This window comes from Myotis myotis, unplaced genomic scaffold, assembly GCF_014108235.1.
Source record: "Myotis myotis isolate mMyoMyo1 unplaced genomic scaffold, mMyoMyo1.p scaffold_m19_p_12, whole genome shotgun sequence".
Taxonomy (NCBI): domain Eukaryota; kingdom Metazoa; phylum Chordata; class Mammalia; order Chiroptera; family Vespertilionidae; genus Myotis; species Myotis myotis.
In genome coordinates, this window is record NW_023416316.1 from 43,823,683 (window position 1) to 43,847,042 (window position 23,360).

The following is a 23,360-nucleotide window of genomic DNA, read 5'->3' on the forward strand; positions in this document are numbered from 1 at the left end:
TCTGTTGCTCTGGTGCGGGAAAGCCGAAGCTGGCGCCACGCGCCATGGGGTTGTGGGCAAAGGAATCGCGCGCCCCTCTGAGCCGTAGCTGGGGCGAAAGCGGCCCTTCCCTTCTTCCAGCGGACGCAGTCGCTGGGCCGGCGGCCCACCTGGTCGGTTTGGCTCTCACTCGGCTCCGGCTGTAAATATTACGCGCAGACCTAAGCCTCTGACCTGCCACAGCCATTGCCATACCCGCCGTGGGGCTCTCTCTGAAACCCACGCACGGAACCGCCATGTGGGGCATAGGCGTGAGCCAGCCCCGCAGTCTCCCCATCACCTCGTGGGAACAAGACTCCCATCCACGCATGGAACTCGAGCCCCTTCTCCGCTCCCCGTGAACCTCAGTGAACTGGTTTCACACGTGCCCATACACTACACCTGACGCTTTGCATCAAGAGGAATTAAGAGCGTTTCTATAGAATGCGTTTGGCCTACAATCCCCCACCCCTCAGCAGTCTGCCGAGAAAGAGGGATTTTCCTTGGCTCACCCAGCTTGGCCTTGTCCACCGAGCCGGATGGGGGTACGGCCGCGTGCCCCTGGCCGCTACCCCTCTGAAAAGATTGCCCGGGGAACTTCCGCGGCGCTTTAGTTCTCCTTGTTCCCTCCGCACACCCACCCGTGGGCAAGGCCTGAGCCCTGCTGCTGGCCGCTGAGCGCGGCGCTGCCCACGGCTCGCCTGGAAAAGACGCCTCCCCCTTGTCCCCCTCCCTCCCAGAAACTCCAAGGGCCTTGACTCAGCGACTAGAGTTTAGTCCCCGGCAAAACAGCCAGCAAACTTCTCCACTACTGCGGCGCTGACAGCTGGGAGGACGCCCGGGCGGGGAAGTGGGCGGGTAGGCGGGGCGAGCAGGGCGGGGGCGGGGCGCCGGGTGGGGGCGGAGCCCCGGTTGCTCCGGAAGTCGTGCGGTCCCGAGGGCTCGGTGTTGGGTCAAGCGTGCCCAGTCTCAGCCTCAGTTTCCCGGGTTGGGGCGGTTCTCGAGTCCCCACGCCTTGCGCAGCGCTGCGTTATCCCCCCGCGGGCCTGGCCTCGGGGCCGGGTGTTCGCACCCCCTGCCCCCGCGGTGCGAGCGGCGCCGGCCGTTTCGCCCTGGATTCCGGGGCCCTTTCGCCGAGCAGGGACTTTTTTCCTGGAAGCCCGCCCATTCTCCCTCTCTCCCAGCCGCAGGGCTTTGTTCTGGGACCGCGAGGGAGGAGGGGGCGGAAGGGAGTTCTGGAACAGGGGCGCATCCTGGAAGAGCTGCACCGGAGCCCATGAGCGAACCCTAGGCAAGACTGTCTTGTCCCTTGAATATTGCAGATTTCCTAAACAGACTTCCTCGGCTTTGTCTGTTTCGAATTGTAGTCAGAGGGATAAGATAATCGTAAAACTTTTAAAGCCATCGCTGCTCTCACTTTACCTTGTTGGGGACGTGTTTTTTCTTTTCTCCTTTACACTTCAGGCCGCCCACTGCGACCGTCTTGCGCAATGAGGCTGGGGTGCGCCAGGCGCCCGCAGCCACCTCCAGCTCTCCTGCTGCCCGCGGGGTGTGTCCGCCTGGCCCAGGAGCCCCGAGCGAGCCAGGCCCTCCCCTAAGGGCCAGCCTCGAACTCCCAGGCCCGAGGGAATCCGCCGGGCTGCGGACGGGCCGAGGCCGCGGCGCTCCCGGCCGGAGACCCGAGCGGAGACTGAGCGGCTGCGCCCGGGGCCTTCGGGGAAGCGGGCCGGACCCCGGCTCCGTGGGGAGCGCTCCGAGGAAGCGCTTTTCTGGGTCCTCCCTTCGAGAGCTCGGAGTTAAGGTCGCTGCTCAGTGGGCCCTTTGGAGGAAGCAACACAGGAAAGACCCCCCCCCACCTCACCCCAAAAGGTGGGGGCGGGCGCGGCCTGCGTGTGGGCTGGGTTTGAGGAATCTGCCCCGGGGGAGCCCACCTTCCGAGGCTTGAAGTCGCCGCTGGCTTCCAAGAACAGGAAGGAGCGAGCAGCAGCCCCTCGCCCCCTTTTGCTCCCCAAAGGCCAGGCCCTTGGAGAGCCTCTGGCCGCCCGCTCCCAAAACCGTGTGAGGCCAGAACCGCTCCGCACCTTCCTTCTGCTCCGAGGCTTCCCCCAGGCCCCGCAAACGCAGGTTCAATCGCGGCCGCCGCCCCACACCCCAGAGGGCGGCGTTGGGGTGCCTTGGGGGAGTGCTCAAGGGTCTCTCCCCAATTAATTGAGGGAGAACAAGGGCATTATTGTCACCTTAAGAAATCGATTGCTGGTTGCCCCACCACGGCCTCGCTAGACATTTGTTCCCCCCTTTCATTTTGAAACTGCCCAAAGACGGATGCCCAGAGGCACGGACAGTGTGAGAGCTGAGAAGTTCATACACGGGGAAAGGGGGCTCGTTTTTTCTGCATTCAAAGGGCTTTCTACACGCCCCCACCCCCTCCCGCTTCCAGCGTCACCGTGGTTGAGATTAAAACGACAAACTAGGAACCCTGACCTCCGCCTCCATGAGAATCCAGCAAAGCAGAAAATGCCCTGATGTATTACACAATCGGGACAACATGAAACTGTCCTTTTGATTGTTTCTTGAGGTGAGGCGCCGCTGGCAGGACTCCCAGATTCGGAGTCAGAACATCCTCAGTTTCTCAGCAAGGACACCTGCATTCCTCAAGCTTTTAGATGGATACACACACCGTGAGACTGTGCGCGCCGAGGGAGAGAACCGCGTAGGCGCATTCTCTTCCACTGTTAATATCGGTCACAGTGCTCCCCAGTTAACTGGCTTGAAAACACACGTCCCACCCAGAGCAGAACGCGAGTGGGTCCAGGCTAGTGAGGTTACATTTACTTGTAACCCTACCCCCTCCCTTTCCAATGTCTTTGATTGTTTTTCCCATACGTGTATAAGCCGCCGGGACTTAGAAGCAGGCCGCTCCTCCTAAACGTGATTCGGACCATATGCTTTCCACATTCATTCCCGCTCCGGCCTTTCTTCTCCGCACTAACTGCTAACACGTTATAGTCACCTTGAAATTTCCTCTGCTATTTTCCAATTAACAGCTTAATAGCCCTGGAAACGGAGTTCATGTGGTGAAGTTTACCAGAGCCCCTTGTTCTAAAAGGCTTTCTGCTGGGATCCCATTATGTGCTTGAATAAACCCTTTCTGCAAACAGAAATGGGGCTCGGGGTTGTCAGGTGTTGGGTTACAATAGACTTGGAGGCAGGGGACGTTTTACCAACATAAATACAAACCTGTCCCTATAGGGAGATGTTGTCAAATACTGGGATATGGAAAACATTCCCATCAAATATGAGAAAAGGATTATTATGCTATATCAAATGAGTATTTAGGTCTCAGCCCCCAATGTGCACTGGAGTGAACCAGTCCGGGACCAAATAATGCCAAGTTGTTTGAGTGGCAAAGGGGATAGGGTGGCTAGGTGACCGCGGGGGGAGGGGGGGGGGAGGGGGTCGCCTAGCAAGTGGGACTGTCCGCCCCAAAACCTGGTGCCCAGGTCTGCTGCTTTCCTTAAAAAAAAACAAAACAAAAAAACAACAACAACTTTATTCCCAAGGATTTTATAGTCCCGGTTTCGCAGTCCATGGTCCCTCGCCCCACACCCTCCGAGGCCAAGAGACCCCGAGAGATTTCAGCGCGAACTAACGTTCCCAGATTCAGTGTCATTCTAGTCTCTCTGTGTCTGTCACGTGAAGCGACTCACTGCCAACTCCCCACTGCCCGGCCTCTGGCCCACTGGGCTGCGGGTGACCTACCTCCAGTCCTGAGAGCTTATGAAGTTCCTTACAGTTGTAGTGTCTTAGGGCTTGTTTTCCTAGCGAACACTGGGAAGAAAGGAAGGATTGAGGTAGTGGTGGTGAGGGGGTGGGGATGGTAAGAGGACAGACGGGGTTCGTGCCCCACACGCTTGGGGGGGAGGGGGCGGGAGGCCGTCCAGGGTTAGCATTCTCCTGCCCAGGCCCCACCAGGTCAGCATACAGCGATCCCCCAGTCCCGGAGAGGTCTGAGCCGGAGGTGGCTTCTAGGGGAAGCATACAACCGGGGTCCCTTTTTAACCCTTCTCCCCTCCTGGAATCACTGTTCCAAGCTGGGGTTTGACTACTTGAATTCGCAGAAAACACGGAGGGACATTTTCCGGTAGCTTGTTTGCTTTCAGGGCGGAGAAAGGCGGCCTCCCCTAGGGGAAAAGGGCGCGGCCGGCCTAAAGGTTGACCATTGCAGCGGACCAGTCAATGCTCTCCTCCCGCGTCGGATTATCCGAACCGCCCAGCTCTGCCCCGAGTCGCTGTATCCACCTGTGTTTAGTTTTGTTTTGTTGGGGGAGGGGGTGTTTTGTCGTCCCTGTATTTACGGCAGTAGTCTGCATTAGGCCAAAAGGGTACTCTTAGGAGATTAGAAACACACAAATAACAATTTAAACGAAGTTTTATGTTGTCATCTTGTGCAGGGATCCCTTCCACGCCTACCCAAAGACAATGGGGTGGGGGAGAGAAATGGCGCCACCCCTAGCCATCGAGTCCGTGGGGATTTGAACTGGGTGACGCGGGGTCTCCGTTTGATGGGTCAGTGGCTATTGGGCAGAGGGGAGATCAGATCCAGTAACTTTTGAGCGTTATCATGGCCCCTAATCCATTCTGAAAGTTTAGACCCAGCACTTAAGAAAGTCCTCCGCACGAGCGTTCCCCACGCCGTTCGGGACTGCGATTGTTCATTAAAACTTGGGAGGAGGGTACAGGAATAAACTCGGCGCCAGAGAGGGCGGACTGTGCCTGCAAAATGGGGTTTTATCCTTGGGCCAGCAAGTTTTCAAAAACATTCCTTTTCTTTTGCAGCAGCACGATTTTTTTTTTAAGTTGCAAAACGATATAAAGAGACAAAATTTCTCGAATAAGTTCCACGGTAGATTCTGGTTCTCGCGGAGCCGAGTTTCTAAGGCCAAGCGTTGGAATAAAAGCGGGCTCGGCGCCGCAAATCAAAACCTGGAGGGAAGGGAAGGGAGAGAAGGGGAGCGGCCACCCCACTCTCCTGCAGGCACCCCCACCCTCACTCCGCCCGGTGGGCAACGCTGCGTCCGGAGCGCCACTGTCCCTGCAGCCGGGGCAGGGACAGCGCGGAGGGGTTGGAGGAGGGGCCGTGAGCGCCCCCGTGGGTGCCGCCTGGCTGCAGGTGGCGCGAAAGGTGCTGTGAGCTACTCCAGGGGCGCAAGGAAGGAGGACGGCGTGGAGTGGGTGGGGAGTGCGGAGAGACTGGGACTGTGGTGTGTGTGTGGGGGGGGGTGCAGTGGGAGGGCGGATGAGGGGGGAGGGGGTGGAGGAGGTGCTGGGCCTGGCAGCGCGCTGGAACTGCGGCCAAGCTGGCTTAGACCTTAACCAGCGCTGTGGCCGGCACCTTGCAGCCGCCGAAACTCTCGGCGAGGGAGGACGGGCCGGCCGGAGCAGCAGCCGCGGAGACGCGCCCGGCGTGGGATTGGCGGCGTCCCCGCCGGAGGCCGGGGCTGCGAGCGCCACGGGAGACGTAAAAGGGCTGCTGCACCTCCGACCGCCTCGGGACGCACGCGGCCGCCTCGAGGCCGCCCCTGAGCGGGCCTCCCAGCCCCGCCGTCCAGCGCCCCTTGGCCCGCTCGCGCCGCCGGCCCGCCAGCTCTTCGGGGAGCCCGGGGTATGAACGGCTACGGCTCCCCCTATCTGTACATGGGCGGCCCGGTGTCGCAGCCGCCGCGGGCGCCCCTGCAACGCACGCCGAAGTGCGCGCGCTGCCGCAACCACGGCGTGCTGTCCTGGCTCAAGGGCCACAAGCGCTACTGCCGCTTCAAGGACTGCACGTGCGAGAAGTGCATCCTCATTATCGAGCGGCAGCGGGTCATGGCGGCGCAGGTGGCACTGCGCCGGCAGCAGGCCAACGAGAGCCTGGAGAGCCTCATCCCCGACTCGCTGCGCGCCCTGCCGGGACCCCCGCCGTCTGGGGACGCCGCCGCCGCCGCCCCGCAGCAGCCGCCGACCTCGCAGCCGTCCCAGCCGCCGCGCCCTGCCGCCGAGTTGGCTGCGGCCGCCGCGCTGCGCTGGGCCGCCGAGCCCCAGCCCGGGGCGCTGCAGACGCCGCTCGCCAAGCCAGGTAGGAGGGCTGCGGGCGGGGAGCCGGGCCCAGCGCGCGGGCGGAAACACTGGGGAGCTCCTGCTGCGGCTCTGCTTGGGAACCCGGGAGGCAGGTTTGGGGAAGTGGGCCTTGCCGGGGCTTCCTCTCCAAACTCCGCCAGCCAGGCCGGTTATTCTCCGGGCAGCTGCCGGCTTTCCGTCTGGATCCGGGAGGTGGAACCCGGACGCCCGCGAGAAAGGCGCCTGGGGCTAGCCAGACGATGGGACTGTGCGACGGGTAACTAAAGTGGTCGTGACAGGTCCAAATTAAAACCCACGCGGGCGTACACACCGCCCAGGGGGTACTCAGGGGGGTCCCCGCCTTAGGGCTTTTTAGAGAGGCGGGACGTGTAGGTGCAGGACGGAGCCAAGGCCCAAGAGGCTTGGCTGACTGCGAGCAGGGCGTTCTTCGCCTGGCCCCGAGGGAACTGGAGCTAACCCCAAGCCTGCCTGGTAGCGCACTGTGGTCTGCAGCGTCTTGCACTTTGTTGAAAGAAGTCTCATTTAGAAGCAATAGTACAAAAGGCCAGAAAGGCTTCTAAACTGATAGGGAGGACCCAGAATCTGGTGTGGCCAGAGTGAGCTTCTTTTGCAAAACTGCTCAGGTCTTTCAATAGGTTCCTCAGGCCGCCTTCAGCTGTCTCTGTGGTTTAAAGAAATACAAACAAAACTTGACCTGCGGCCCTAGCCGGTCTGGCTCAGTGGATAGAGTGTCTGGCCTGTGAACTGAAGGGTCCCCGATTTGATTCCAGTCAAGGGCACATGCCCTGTTGTGGTTGCGGGCTCAATCCCCAATTGGGGGTGTGCGGGAGGCTCCCAATGATTCTCTCTCATCATTGATGTTTCTATCTCTCTCACTCTCTCCATTCCTTTCTGAAATCAATAAAAACATTTTTTTTTTGAAACACACACACACACATAAACACAAACACTAACACAACAAACCAAAAACTTGACTGCGGGGAGGAAGGCCATTCTAGGAGGCTTGTGCCTCATGCTCTAAGATATGGAGCAAAGACTCTCTTGCTTCTCTTCACCTCCCAGCGCTCTTCTTTCCTCTCCTCCTGTGTTGTGCATTAGAGAGAGTGGGTCCGCCCTGAGCTCTGGAGGTGGACAGGTTTCCGCCCACCCCATTGCTTCCATCCCTTTCCCCCCTCCAGGTCTCCAGTCTGCAAACCCCAGATGAGGTTCTTTTCTCCTGGGAATCTCTAGCGTGCTGTCCTGCCCAGCCCAAGCACTCCTTTGATTTTAGGCTCTTGGAGTTTAATTGACATGTGTTTGGTGAGGCAAATAGGAAAGAAAAGGAAAAGCTCCGATCCTCTTGGGGAGGGGATAAAGGGATTTGCTTGAATTTTTCGAGGGAAGGCCCTATAAGGCGCAGAGCCTCAAAGGTAGGACGGTGGCAGAACTTCTGACACCCCTCCACCCCCCACACCTCCAAGGAGTTTGTGGAAGTCTGCAAAAACTGCTGGCTTTTGGAGAGGGGCTTTCAGGAGCAGTTGACTGATGTGTGGAGCTGGGGAGATGCACTCACTGGTTTGGGGGTCAGTGGACAGGCAGCCTTGCAGGCACAGATCTGCTGCCCTGGATTTTGTGGATATTTAATCCAAAGTAGGATGTAAGCATTTCTCTGAGTATTGCCCCCCACCCCACCCCAGTTGTCTCTCTCCTTTCAATCTGATCTCTTCATATTTGTAGGTTTGCCACAGAAGAATAGGAGGGAGAGAGAAAGACGGTTTATTTTGCCTTTCCCCTTTAGGTTAGAACAAGTAACAGGGAATGTTTTGTCTCGCTTCTAGAAGTTGATTCATGCCAATGACTTGTAACATTCATTGCCTCCAACACCATAGCAGGAATCTAAGTTTATGGCAGTCGTAGGTAGCATTTTGCAATGGCCACCTGCCCAGCAGCACTCCTATAATAATAGGGCTTCGAGTTTGGGGGTCTCAATTCAAGAGAAGATTCTGTCCACATCCTGTGCCCGTCAAACCATTCTTTGGGATACCCAAAGTTCATGGTTTCTAAAGAGTCACAAGACCAAAAACAAGCCAGGAGGAGGGCAGCGAGGGCAGGAAGAAAGGCGGGGCAGCACCTGCTGCGGGGGCAGCAGCAGAAGGATGCAGGTTTGGGAGAATAAAAGGAGACTGATTTCACCGGACAAACCAGACCGGTGCCCTCTCTGTTATTCTGAGTGTTCAGGGACAGCCTGAGTCCTCCAGATCGAGAACAGGGAATTGCAAAGGAGAATTGGATGTACCATGAGAGAGGTTGGAGTCGTTGGTGGCTTTGGGAGACTGAGCCATCAGGGACCAAGGGCTCAGTTTCCAGCTGGTCACATTACATACCTTACACATTCATTTATATAACTTTTATTTTCTTCTTTCAGTTGGTTTGACCCTATAATTCCATTAAAAATGCCAATCACCAATCCGATGATGTGGGGGCGCAAGAAAACACACACAGAGTAGTTGTTTTCATGAGGAAGGCAAGCATGCAAGTGGATCGTTTCCATGCATTGCTCTGTAAGGAAGTCCATTTGGAGTGTACGCGTGGAGAAACCGCCTGGGTGAGACTGCTGGTTGCTATATATATCATACCTTTCTGTAGTTGTGCGTGTTGTGATTTATTTGCGTGTAGCATACCAGGCATAGTTCGAAGTATATCAGGGACTCCTGGACAAGTAGTTCGCTACATGCAGAGAAGTAAGTGAAGCTCTGTTCACATGGCAGGTCGGCATGTTACAGTAAGTTCCCAGACCATCAGGAATCTGTATCTGCTGGAAAATTATGGAGATCTGTGATCTCTGTGTCTAGGTTGGGCCTTTCAAAAAAGGGCTGCTTCAGTCCGTAACTGTGGAAATTTCGTTGTTGTTGTTGTTGTTGTTGTTGTTAGCTACGAATGCAGGTGAAAAGCACATGCCCTAGGGCAGCGGTTCTCAACCTGTGGGTCGCGACCCCTTTGGCGGTCAAACGACCCTTTCACAGGGGTCGCCTCACACCATCCTGCATATCAGATATTTTCATTACGATTCATCACAGTAGCAACGTTACAGTTGGGAAGTAGCAACGAAAATAATTTTATGGTTGGGTCACAACATGAGGAGCTGTATTTAAAGGGCCAGAAGGTTGAGAACCACTGCCCTAGAGAAAGGTCTGTTGGCTGGGCGCCGCTGGAGAGGCACCCGCTGTTCAGGGAGTGCCACATCAACACCAACATTCAGTTTTGCGACTGGAAGGAATTTCTTCTTCAAGTTCTGCTTCCGATTCTTTAAAGGACTGGAGTTATTTTATCTAACGGTGTAGTGTGTTTCCCGTCCCTTTCCATGTGGCGATGGTTCTAAGGAGAATTTACCTATTCTAATGTTATTATTTCTAGCTCTGGGTTGAAGCATTCTTTTTTTTTCTTTTTGGGTGTACATTTCCCCCTGCTCTTTGATGATCATCTATGGCTGGCCTGGAATTATAAGATCTTTTTAAGCCCCAAATTATAATTTAAGCTTCTTTACATATGTACCATCGATTCACGTAGTCTCCTAAATTCCCTCTTCATCCCCCTCACACCCTTTCCAGTCCCCCATGAAAATACCCTGGGAAGTGTGGCATCTTTCAACACTTAGTGTTTCTGAGTCAGCAGCCTGAACCAGCCCAGCCAGCCTTTCAGGACCTGGGCTCAGGAGCTGAGGAAAGTTGAGGGTCAACTCCAAGGTGAGAGCTAAAGTTACACTCCTGTATTGCGGCTCCCTTCCCCCAGCCTAACCATTTCCTTCAGGGGAGAGTGTTGGGGGCAGCCTCTGGCGGGAGAAGGAAGATCTCTAGCTGTAGGTTCTTCCTCTGTCAGCATCTGTTATCAAAACAAATGTGTGCACAAGGCCTTTAAAGTGTTCTTAGAGGAAAAAGAAATCAAAAACATCATATTTGGTTAGGAGTAGGAGGGCAGGGCCAAATAGGAAAGTAGGGTCTCCTTTTCTGTTGATTTCTCCTGAAGAGGGGAGAATAAGAGACCTGTAGTGAGAGAAGTTGGGAGTTTTTGAAAACTACCTTTATTTTATTTTACCTCATACCCGGTACCGAATAGCATCTTTATATTTGCTCTGTGCCTTTCAGCTCCTGCTTCACTGGGTCCTGTCCAGTCTACTTTGTTATTTTAAACTTAATTTACAAAACAGACAGACAGACATACCTGCAGGTACAATGAGTGGTACCAGATCACCGGTCCAGGCCCGGATGGGAAACCCTCTGAGGCTGTGCTGGCCAGAAGAAAATGGAAAGGTGGGAAAGACTTCACGGTCACTCGTGCAGTGTGCCTCTGGACTTAAACTCGGGGTCTGGTTTTAAGACGGCGTCATTTGGGGCGAGGGGCTGGACTCAGAGTTGCACTGTAAAAAACAAAAACCACCCAAATGAAAAGGAATACGTGACCCTGTGCTACTGGTCTCTTCCAAACCGTACCCCAGCGCTGGTTCCAGGGGCAGGACGCTGAGGAGATTCAGTTCCTGGCCTTTCTGGAGGCACCCGTCCATTTCCTTTGCTCGTGGGGCCCTGCCTGTTGGGAAAGGGGAGGCCTGGTGCGAAGCCCAGCTGGGTGGGGACAGCCCAGCTCCCTGCGTATAGGGTGGTGTGCCCACCACCTGCGGGAGCAGTCACAGGGCACAAGGGCCCCGAAGGAGGTACAGAGAGTCCCAGCAAAGGTATGTTCAGTGGCGGCTGCGGCTGCACTGGATGCTGCCCCTGGCCAGTCTCAGGGAAACTGCAGTTGGGCAGGTGGGGCGCTCCCTCCCACCCAGCCTGCTTCCATCCTTGCACCCCTCTGCGGGTGGGTTCCTTAGCCCAGGAGCCTGGAGCCTGAGGAACAAGACTTTCCGTGCGTTTCTCACTCCTGCCTCTCAGGCCATCTACTCCCTCCCTGCTGCGTGTGCGTGGGTTGCCAGATTTAGCAAAAAACATGCAAATAAAAAACAGGATGGCAAATATTGGGTGGGACATACTCAATACTAAAAATTCTTCATTATATATTTGAAGTTGAAATTTATCTGGCAACCCTAGGCGGAGGCTGTCCCTCCCAACTCCAGTCACCCCACTCTGTGAGCCCCTTGGGGTCCGGGGTCACCAGTGCAGTGCGGTCTCCCAGCTTCCCTCTCCCTGGAGCCCCAGCTGCCTGGGGTGGGCATGGGGAGGGGGGCGGGGGGGTCCCTCTTGTGACCTGAGACCAGGGCTGGCATGAAAAACCGTAGCTTTTCAACCTCTAGAAACCAGACTTCCACTGCCATCCAGGAAAGAGCCGGCCCCTCCACCCAGTACACTTCCCCAGGTTATAAATCTGGGGGATGGCCGTGCCCTCGACTTACACAACCAACTTTTCTTTTCCCTGATGGATGAACTCCCGGTTTAAAAGATTACAGTAATCACAGGAGGACAGTGTAAATCGAATCTGATAGCAATAACTTTCGGGGAAGGTCAGGCTCAAGTGAAATGTTACCAAGCAACAGGCATTTTGTTTGCAAAATACAATCAAAGAGCATTGATGAGAAAGTCTGCTGCGGCCAGTCAGCACTTTCTGCTAACAGCTTTACAGAGGGGCCGGGAGTAAATCTCCGTAAATCACCGCCCGGAGGACCTGGAGCCCCTTCCTGGAAATGTTGCACTTCTTCCTGACAGGAGGGAGGACGGAGCCCAGTGCACAGCTATTTGCCTGCCTCCCCTACCCTCTCTTTCTTCCTCTCCTGTGCCTTCTCGCTTCCCTCTTTTCTTTGGCTTTTTAACCTGTTGCCGTTTCCCGGCCATTAGCCACTCAAGCCCCTGGGCCTCACGTCTAGTTGGAGGTGACTGTGATGGCACAGCGGACCTTGAACTTGGGGTATGCATGGGTGCCCATGGCCAAGGTTAAGTAACCTCTGAGTGTCCCTCCGCAGGGGTCCCACGTGGCTTTAGTGAATCATTTCCTTGTCTGAGCGCTGAGGAAACAAAAACATAACTCGGTGTTTTTCCCTCCCATTTCATTGTATAAACAGGTATAAAAATAAGCCCAGTCAACCACTGAATGACAGTATTCTGGAAAATTTAAATATCAGAACATTAGTTCTTTTTCAGATCGCTAATCTCTTTTGATTCCAATGACAAGTCCGACATAAATTTTGCAAAGCTAGGATCAGTGATCTGCCCCCCCCCCCCGCCACTGATTATTCTTTGTTTAATTCAGTGTGAATATCTGTTGCACCCATAGTCTTTATATGTGAATGTTTACAACAATATTCCCCCTAATGCTTACACCATAGTTGGTCCAGCTGCTGGCCTTTGAGTTATTTGCTATGTTTCAATGTAAAATGTGACCGATTACAAAGATAAATTGGAAATTTTGCAAAAGATGAGTTAGTAAACTATAAGTGGCTAAGAGGTAATGCTTTGATCAAAACCTTTACCCTAGTATATGAAAAACACTCTGGTCTTTCATACACTCTTACCCAGTAGATGCCTGGGCACATAGTGAGGGATTCAAGGATATTTGCTAAGTACATGGATGAATGAATAGACATTTTAAAAAATTAAAAAAAAAATTTTAATCTTCACTGGAGGACATACTTAGAGGGAGGGAGGAGGGTAGGAGGGAGAGAGAGACCAATGTGAGAAACATCTATTGGCAGCATCTGTACCTGCCCAACCGGGGTTCGAACCAGCTCGTACCTTAGATGCACAGGACGATGCTGACCCAACTGAACCACTCCGGCTTGCATTTTTATAAGTACCAGATACACATGTAGGTTTATAGGTAATTTCCCTCCTGCTTCTCAAAACGTGTTATTTTCTGAATCAAGAAAGAGGTCAAACCTAAATTTTTGTAGGAAATATACTGTAGTCCACAGTTGCAAAACCATCCTTCCTTATATCCAGCCCTTTCGATGTTCCCCCAAAATACTGGTCTGCAGAAACCATTTTGATACTGCCACATGTTATTAACCCAGTGCTGTTAATGATTTTTTATCTTCTTATGATTTTTCTTTTTTTGTTTTTGTTTTGTTTTGTTAATCCTCACCCAAGAATGTTTTTTCCATTGATTTTTAGAGAGAGTGGAAGGAAGGGAGGGGCGATAGGGGAGAGGGGGGGAGAGAGGGAGAGAGAAACATCGATGTGAAAGAGACACATCAATTGGTTGCCTCCCCAGCACATACCCTGACTGGGGCCGGGTTCCGGGTTCCAACATGAGACCCTTGGGTGTGAGGGCTTGCACTCTAACCACTGACCCACACCAGCCAGGGCGTTAATGATTTTTTTATAAAGGAAAATGTGTCTATGTATTTTTACTTTCCGCAAGTTTTCTTTTCTGCTTAGGAAGAAAAGGAAAGATTTTAGACCAACATTCATTTCCTGTTGTACTTTAAGTTGTCAGAGATTCAGTTGTGTTTTTTTTTTTATGACTCTGTACTTGTAGTATGAGATAAAGATAACAGAAGTTGTACAAAGCCTGTCTCCTGTTAGAATTCTGACTGGGCAGTCGGCTCTTCTAGAAGCCAGTCTTGCCCAGGCTCCTGCCTGCCACTGCAGATTTATCTGTGTGCTTTGAAAATGACCCACTGGGGAAGTTGTTCAGAGGTGTGTTCCCCAGTGCTCAAGCGAACGGCTGAGGACATGCAGTCCATGTTTCAAAACGCCTGACGCAATTTCAGAAGAAAAAAAAGAAATCCAGTGACGTGCATTCAGAAACCTTCCTTTCTGTATGCCAGTGTTTTTGTATTTTCATTCTGGATGTGAGATATATTTTGTTTTGTAGATGTAATTGGACAAAATGGGGCAAACCCACCACATTTAAGTCAGAAAAATTTTTCATGTTTATGTGTCTTGAGCAAAATGTTTCACAGATGGGGTATGCTTTCTCAAAACATTTGAAATGAATATCTAGAATTATTTTTTACTTCAGTGCATTTTCATATGGAAAAATCCTCAAAAGAAAGTTAGATTTTCGAGCTGTAATTTTATTTTAGATGGAAGTCACTTTTGTGTGAGTGTTCATTTTCTCTCTTTAAAGTCTTGTAGCTATCTTATGGCATATATATATACACACACACACACACACACACACACACTCACACACATACATATACAATATATGTATCTCATTATCCATATAAAAATTTCCTTCTTAATTGAATATCACCTTTTAAAAACCTTTACCCTAATGAAAAGTTTATTTTATGGGTGGTTGTGTTTCTACATCATAAAAAATATGAAATTGAAGAGTGAGCATTGAGTAAATTTTAAAGATGTCTAAATGTTTAAGCATTAGATACAACAGACTATCACTTTCAATAGGTAGTTTGTAATATCAGATGAAATTGATTTCTTTTCAGTTTTTGCCCAGTAGTTTTGGCTTCCCATACCCATATTCCAGGTGTGAAAGTATTACCAGTTGAAGTATACCCTTCCTCTTTGTGCTCTAGGAATTAGGGTGTCACTTCCAAGAAAAAAAGAGGGTAAAGCATTTTGGGGGTAGTTTCCTTTTCATTGTGTTCATTGGCAGCTTCACATTTCTATATCAAGAAAGGCCTTTGTGTTTTAAACCAACACGAACAGTTTATAAAGTTCATTTAGGGAAAAAAAATCTAGAGATGTAAAGAAACACCTGTTATTACATTATGCTTTTTCGCTGGGCTCACAACTCACCCTCTATAATTACTTGTGAGAGTCTGTGTTTATAATAGAATAGTCTACAGTACATGTAGTTTAGGTACCACAACACAACCAATAGACCACAATGCCACAGAATTGCAGGGACTGTATATTCTTCTTTCAGAAATTATTGTTGACCGAGGGATTTGCTCTTGGTGCAAGGTGAGAGGTTAGTCTTCCCTTGCCCTTTGCCCGATTTGGAAACCCCAGTAGCCTTTGGCTGTTGATTGGGATTCTGCTCACCTGACACCCCACAGCAGGCCTTTCTGTGCTGCTCAGGTGTATGAACGCCATCAGCGAGTCCCACTCATTGCTTCTTTCAATGTCTTCTATCTTCCCTTTGAACACAGTATCAACAGTGCTGACCTCGGTTGGTTGGAGTGTGAGTTCGTACATTGGATTCCTGTGACGTCTTACTAGCTTTTCTCACTTTGTCGCCATAGCCTGGACTCCCAGTTGGAGAGGCTGATCAGCCCAGAAACCTGAGAGTGGATGAATCAGCACAGTCCACCACCATCCCTTCAGAACTAACCGGAAGCGCGTGCTGCACTGGGCATGGCACAGCAGCAGGCGCAAAGGGTAGCATGAGGAAAGTCTGGGCGGGGGGCCCAATTGGGGAACAAGGTGGCACCCATATAAGATTCCACTGTCAACAGTGGATTTTATACTGTCATAGACCTACACTCCTGCCATCCCATATCCAGGTTATTGGGATGGTGTATCGTTTGCCAACCTGAAAAAAAATGCTATATTTTCATAACGGTGGATGTGTCAGATCAGCCAGAATAGCGTTCTCTAGTTCCTGTTTGAACCCCCTTTTCCTGGAGCCTGAAGCATTCTGTGGGAGAGTGACCTCAGAACCTTTCCCTTAATGTTGTCCGTGTTTCAGACTCACCCAGGGTGGGGAAAATCTACCTTTCAGAATAGGAAGCTGATTTTAGGTCCACATATTTCTTTTTAAAAATAGTAAAGTTTTGAGCTTTTCAGCTAAACTTATACACCCTTTATTTTTTAGAAGAAACACTTGTTTCTCTTACTTAAAAAAATCTTACCATCCCCTGTATCGCTCGGATACCATGTGTCATATTTCTTTTTTTGTGTGTGTGTGCCAAACCAACACATAACAAAACGTACTATTTTAACCATTTTTAGGGGTATCACATAGTGGCGTTAGTACATTCACAGTGTTGTGCAACCGTCACCGCTATCCATTTCCTGAACGTTTTCATCATCCCAACCATAAACTTGGTACTGATTAAACAGTAAGACACTGTTCCCTTCCCCCCAGCCTCTGGTAACCACCACTCTATTTTCTGTCTATAAATATGCCTATTCCAGGTATCTCAAATAAGTAGAATCGTAGAATATTTGCCCTTCTGTAACTGGCTTATTTCATTTAGCATGTTTTCATCCACATTGTAGCATGTGCCAGAATTTCATTCCTTTTTGAGGCTGAATAATATTCCATTGTATGTATAGACCACATTTCATTTATCTCCTTATCCATCTGTGGGCACTGGGGTTGCATTCGCCTTTTGGCTATTGTGGCTGCTGCTTGAACATTTGTGTACATGTGTGTTATATGTAATGCGTAGCAAGTCTACCTGGGTGTGTTTGCTTTCCCCCCTGCACATGCATCTTATCTCCCCAACTTAGTGATAAATTCCACAAGTTAGGGGCAAGTCTCACACTTCTGTTATATGCTGCCATCTATTCTGTGTCTCCAGTATCTTGTGTATTACAGGGATACAAATACCTGATGATAACAGGTAATGAAAGCTCAAGTTAAAGACATAAGAAAACTGTTCAGAGGTACCTAATATTGAAAACGTTCTTTGATGTTCATTTTTGCTCAGGGAGAGTATTTGACTTGCTCTTCCAAGCTCCATTGATCAGGGGCCAAAATCCAATTGTGCGTTCAGTTCCGTGCTGAGTTAACATACTGGTGACAGTGTGTGAGTGTGAATTTATAGATGCTTTTTTTGTGTGTGTGCTGTTTTTCTCTTCTGGATGAAGTATAAGTACCACCTTAACTCGGGAGATGAAACTGGGTCTCCAGTCCTAGGAAGTTGGAGGAGAGAATATGTCAGATTTCTCTTTCAAAGATAGGTCTTCTGTTCATCCCAGAGTTGTTGCAGAAAGCAGAGATGTAAGCCATCTCTGGGCTATACATGAACCCCCTAGAGCAGTGATGGCGAACCTTTTGAGCTCGGCCGGCGTGTCAGCATTTTGAAAAACCCTAACTTAACTCTGGTGCCGTGTCACATATAGAAATGTTTTGATACTTGCAACCATAGTAAAACAAAGACTTATATTTTTTATATTTATTTTATATATTTAAATGCCATTTAACAAAGAAAAATCAACCAAAAAAATGAGTTCGCGTGTCACCTCTGACACGCGTGTCATAGGTTCGCCATCACTGCCCTAGAGAGATCTTATATTGGGAAAAACAGCTTACTTAAAATGCAAATTTGGGATAAATATGAATTCCTATCAGATTTATGATTGAAAGTTGCACTGATATAATGTAAGAATATCTTTTAAGTGTTTTTGCTTGGCACATAGTTATTGCTTTGTGGAGAACCAAAGTTTTGTTTTTTCAGTTATGTTTAAGACACAGCCCATAGTAGAAGCATGTTCATAAATGGGCCTTTGTTTAAGGCTTTTAAAGTAAACAACAACACAGAGGAGGAGATGGATTTTAGAAGCTGCTTTGATGAAATTTCACCAACTGGCTATCTACACATAATCAGGTTTGCCCATAGGGAAGGGGACAATGAGGCCATTCACGCCAGGAAGTAGAAAACACAGGCAAACCACTTGTTTACAACCTGACAAGTGGGTCCTTAATAATTTTCACCTTTAGATCAGTTACATTGGCTTTCAGAAGACACTGCCAGTACATGTTTTAAGAAGGATAAAGTTCCACTTGCATGCAGCTTATTAATAAGGAATATGTCTCTTTATTACAAAGGTCTGTTAGCATTTACTTCTTCGAGTAAACAGTCTTAGCTACTCCTTTCTGCCTGGTTAGCACTGTAATTCTAGCCCGTCTTGGGGTAAGGCCATAGGTCAGGATGTTAAATTTGCACCTGGTTTACTTCACAGCAGATCTCTGCTTTATTTGGAAAGCTGTTTTCCCCTCTCTCTTCTTTTAATTCAAGGTTTCTTTAAGTCCTTTCAATGCACTTTAGTAACAAAACAGTTCATGGAAAATGTATCTCCCCCTTGCACCCCAGGTTCTGGAGTTAGGGGTGCATTTGCCTCACTGATGGGTCATGCTCCTTGCATAGTTCCATGAACCCTGTCAAGTCACTTCCTCCTTCCCCTCCTGCAACCTGTCCCCCACCGTCCAGAATGCACAGCTGGTTTTGCATGCTTTCTAATCCAAGTTGTTGACAGGTCTGCCAGCCCCTCAAGTGGCTTTTAAAAAAACGTTTTTATTGATTTTAGAGAGAGAGGAAGGGCAAAGGATAGAGATAGAAACATCAATGAGAGAGAAACATTGATGGGCTGCCTCCTGCATGCCCCCCACTAGGCACTGAGCCCGCAGCCCAGGCACGTGCCTTGACCAGGAATTGAACCAGTGACCTCTCGGTTCATGGACCGACATTCAGTCAACTGAGCCACACCTCGGTGGCTTTTAAATAAAGGTTTCAATGTACAGAGGCCTCTTCCCTTCGCCCTGGCAATCATATCAGCTCGTTCTTGTACGCAGTGTCCTGTGGAAGCACGTCAGTGCCCACTTCACCAGGCATATTTAATGAGAAATCTACGCACCGGAAAATGGATCTGACATATTAAACTTTCCCGCAATACACGGGTACCCGCAGGCCGAAGATGTCCTTAAATTCCACCGGCCCCCGCGTTTGCAGAAGAAGAGCCGGAGGGAAGCCTGAGCTCCCGTTCCTGCCTTCCCTGGGCCTGTGGGTCCCCAGCCCACAGAAGGGCCCTGGTCCGGCTGTGCTGCTGGGCGGCCACACCTCCTGGGGGCCTCGGCCTTACGCTGCCCTCGTGTTTGAGACAAGCTTCCCCGAACACATGGTTCCGAGACATCACTCTGGTTTCTAGATGTCCATACTCAGGGGTCTTTTTTTGCCATTTGCCAATGACATAGTTTGGATTTATTTTTCTTTCTTTCTTTTAAGGCTTGTGGTATGCTGTGACCCACTGGGACACGTTTCCCCTTCCAGAAAGCCCGTGCGGGGTCCCCCTGAGCACATCTGTTCCTCTTTATGCCACCAGAAGAGGATTAACCCAGCTGTTCTCTGCTTTTCAGATTTGACTGAAGAGCGACTTGGGGACAGCAGCTTGGCCGACAGCGCAGAGACCTTCAGCGACAAAGACACGGACCAGAGGAGCTCCCCGGATGTTGCAAAAAGTAAAGGCTGCTTCACCCCCGAGAGCCCCGAGATAGTGTCGGTGGATGAAGGTGGGTATGCAGGCCCGAAAAACGGGGGCACCTCGGACAGCCGCTCCGGCAGCCCCAAGTACCACGGGGAGCAGAATCACCTCCTGATCGAGGGCCCCTCGGGAACCGTCTCTCTGCCCTTCAGCTTGAAGGCCAACAGACCCCCCCTGGAAGTGTTAAAAAAAATATTCCCCAACCAGAAGCCCACGGTGCTGGAGCTGATCCTGAAGGGCTGTGGGGGGGACCTGGTGAGCGCCGTGGAGGTCCTGCTGTCCAGCCGGTCCTCGGTCTCGGCCGCCGAGCGAACTGCCGCCGAGCCCGAGAGCCTCCTGTTGCCCTCCAACGGGCACATCTTCGAACACACCTTGAGCTCCTACCCCATCTCCTCCTCCAAATGGTCCGTGGGGTCGGCCTTCCGAGTCCCAGACACGTTGAGGCTTTCTGCGGACTCTAGTAACGTTGTCCCCAACCCCCTGGCCGTGCCCCTGCAGCACCCTTTCCCCCAGCCGCCCCGCTACCCTCTCATGCTGAGGAACACGCTGGCGAGAAACCAGTCGAGCCCCTTCCTGCCCAACGACGTCACCCTGTGGAACACCATGACGCTGCAGCAGCAGTACCAGCTGAGGTCCCAGTACGTCAGCCCTTTCCCGGGGAGCTCTGCCAGCGTCTTCAGGAGCTCGCCGGTCCTCCCCGCGCGCACCCCCGAGGACCCGCGGATCTCCATCCCTGACGAGGGGTGCCCCATGGTGTCCAAGCAGCCCATCTACCCCGAGGACGACTACGACGAGCGGTCCGACTCCTCAGACTCCAGAATACTCAACACATCATCCTAAAGTGGAACCGGACGGGAAGGGACCGGGTGACACGTTCTGTGCATCTGAACCCTGGGAGGGGGCCGGGGGGAGGGCCTGAGGAGAAGCCACATCCTGTGTATACCTTTTCCTTCTGTTTGACAAAGTGACTGTGCTTGATTCTATTAGCAATGAAAACATAACTTATTTAATTTCTTGCACTTCACTGAGAAATGCCAAATAGCTCTGCTCTGTGGCTTTAGTGCTGAAATGCTTATTGTACAAGAGAGTCTCGTGCTAAGCATAGTCTTGGGAAAGCTGGGACCGCGGAAGATTTATTTGGGGATGTGACGCTGAAGGTCAGCCTTGCTCCTAAACTCCACCCGGAGTGTTCAGTACAACCGTATACTTGAATGCAGTTTGGTGGAGGGATTCCTCAGGACATGTGGCTCCCAAAGGAAGTGGTGCGATTGCAGAGGGACTGCAAACGGCGACATTATGTTCTTGCGCTGGAAATCCGTCTTGCATTTTAAAGGAGAGACTGCACTGAAGAACAGAGCCAACGGCCCACATGCTTATTTAAGCTTGGACAGTTTTCAGAGACAAACCCCATTAAGAATTATTCCTTTCACATGGCTGAATCGAAACACGTGTAATGTCAATGTAAAACCCGTCACAGCTGTGAACTGCATGAAATGTGTTGTGAAATGAACACGAGATTAAGCTTTGTCGGGTTAATGTAGCATGCTAAGGGCTCTAGAAGAAATAAACTAAGGAGATGATTTTGGTTCATGTCATTTCTGCTTGTGGAAGGAGGACCTCTGACAATAGGAACTTGATGTAAAAGCGACTTACTCTAGTGCATGGATCCCACCCCCAGGTGTCGGTTACGTGAGACGCTCCTTGAGAAACACCCGTGACAGAGTCTTGGGGGTGCAGTCAGAAAGACGGAGGATGTATTGTTCAAGAATAGCGTTCATTCAGTGCCTCTACCCATTCATTTATTTCTTCAACAGATACTTATTGAGTGCCTGCTCTGTGTTACAGTGCTCCCTGTACGTTATTGCCCAAGTTACCCGCCCGTGAGTCCAAGATAAGCAGGGATGGTCATGGAGACTCCCGTTACAATCAGAGTGAGAACGAGACAGTCTACAGCGTGGGAAGTAAGTAGAGTGCTCGGCAAACCCCGCACAGAGAAAACACTCCCTGCGCGAGAACTGTTGCTCCTGTGAAGTTCAGTTCCGTTGCGTTCAGGATGTAGAAGTGAATTCCCTCGTCGTCAATGGGGACGATGACCACCACACAACATTGAAAAGCAGGGCTTCCCCCCGCACCCACATGCTTTATTTTAAAAAGCAATTTGGGGTGCTGCCTGCGTATGGCAGACTTTTTGCTTGGGTATGTTTTTTGTTGTTGTTAATCCTCACCCGAGGATATTTTCCCATTGATTTTTACGGAGAGTAGAAGAGAGAGGGGAAAGACAGACATGTCGATGTGAGAGAAACACATCGATGGCTTGCCTCCTGCATAAGCCCCAGCCAGGGCCCCGGCGCCAGGGAGGAGCCTGCAACCAAGGTATGTGCCCTTGACCAGAATCAAACCCGGGACCCTTTGGTCCGCAGGCCGACGCTCTATCCACTGAACCAAACTGGCTAGATCATGCTAAGCTATTTTTAAAAGTGAGTCTTCGAACAATGATATTCAGTGCCCACACTGACCACTTCTTGTTCTATTCTCATTCTTCAGAGTGCTTGAAAGGAAAGATGACTGCTTAGCTCAGACAGACTAATGAATGTGGGAAGGAAAGGAAATAAACAAATGCAAGCCTCTTGATGACAGATGTAGAGAGAGCTCCCAGTCCCAGAGTCTTCAGGGGCCCTTCAGTCTGGGAGGGAGGAGGGCAACTCCTTGGCCCGAGATGCCCCTCAGCTGGGTCCCAGGAGAAAAAATATATTTAAAACAAAAGAACCATCTCGTTTTTATTTCTGTTGGGCTCTTTTGGAATGCGATATCTTTGAGGGGGGAAAATTCACTATTATGAGTTGGACTACTGTGTATTTAATCGACATAGTTGCATATTAGAGGTTTAAAAAGAAATGCGATTTGTTGTTAGAGTTCTAATTAGACATTGGTATTTATGGAAAGGAAGAGTGCGAGGAGGTGGAGAGGAATACTCTGACAAACCCTGATTCTAAAGACACACGTAAAGGACGTGTGATGTGGTGATGGGCTGATGCCTCAGCCTACCCAGGACAAATGTGTTTTCAAAGGCATCTTCATCTCAAAAGGTACCCACGTTTATTTAACAAGCAGCCGTGATGACAGGTCCCGTGTGAGCTGCTGGTGCTCAGCCTCAGCTGTGACTTCTGCAGGTTGAATGATGGATGGAGCAAAACTTGGCTTAAGATGCAGCGTTCTTACAGCTCGGTTTCGCCCACAGATTGCCAGTCACTGCTTTCTGCAGTGCCAGCAAAATGGAATTGTCTCTAAGGCAGCGTATTCATGGCTGGTGCAGGTTTACTTAGGCCTCAACATAATTTTCTGCGGCAAGAAATGTTTTCTGTGGTGGGGTGAGTGTGGACAGGGGTCAGAAGGGAGAAATTGGTTGTTAAGATCTTACATCTGGCCCTACCTGGTTTGGCTCAGTGGAGACAGCGTTAGCCTGTAGACTGGAGTCCTGGTTCGATTCCAGTCAAGGGCACATGCCCGATTGCGGGCTCGATCTCCAGTTGGGGGAGTACAGGAGGCAGCCGATCAATGATTCTCTCTCATCATTGATGTTTCTCTCTCTCTCTCTCTCTCTCGCTCTCTCTCTTTCTCCCTTTCCTCTTTGAAATCAATAAAAATATATTTTAACAAATCTTAATCTGGCTTCCAGCATTCAGTCTTGCTTTTTTGGTAGTCCTGACGGCTGAGTCCCCTCTGGTTGAAGTAGATTCTAGCTCAGCTCTCAAAGACTGTCCCACGAAGGCGTGTGGAATTCTCGTCTGCCCATGGGCACACAGTTTCTCTTTCACATGAAACTGAATGTCTGGATGAAAATAGAAAAAAATCAACCAGCTCCTAGTTAAGTCCCATCTGTCACAGAGAAACATCTGGGTGCTTGGATGTCCGCTTGCAGTTGAGTCAAGCCAGCCCTATAGGAAGTTAATCCACATTAAGCCGCAGTGCCTCTCTCCCCTTCCAGTGAGGACCTGCCAACGACTACTCTGAGAGTCAGTGCTTTGTTCATCCAAGACAGTGATGGCGAACCTATGACACGCGAGTCAGCGGTGACACGCGAACTCAAATTTTCGGTTGATTTTTCTTTGTTAAATGGCATTTAAATATATAAAATAAATATCA

At 50.6% G+C, this 23,360-nt stretch overlaps 1 protein-coding gene across 1 annotated transcript; it reads left to right on the forward strand.

The window, feature by feature from the left end:
- Positions 1–5,682: 5,682 nt before the first annotated feature.
- Positions 5,683–20,077, forward strand: DMRT3 (doublesex and mab-3 related transcription factor 3). The gene is made up of 2 exons (XM_036329131.1): positions 5,683–6,133; positions 19,093–20,077. Exons 1-2 carry the CDS (start codon positions 5,683–5,685, stop codon positions 20,055–20,057), a joined length of 1,416 nt encoding a protein of 471 aa, XP_036185024.1. The 3' UTR covers positions 20,058–20,077.
- Positions 20,078–23,360: the final 3,283 nt, after the last annotated feature.

What these genes read in the sequence shown, in the direction of transcription:
- DMRT3 (XM_036329131.1), top strand. Translation starts at nt 5,683, where the DNA reads ATGAACGGCTACGGCTCCCCCTATCTGTACATGGGCGGCCCGGTGTCG. An exon ending in GACGCCGCTCGCCAAGCCAG is followed by an intron (nt 6,134 to 19,092) that starts GTAGGAGGGCTG and finishes TCTGCTTTTCAG; the next exon opens with ATTTGACTGAAGAGCGACTT.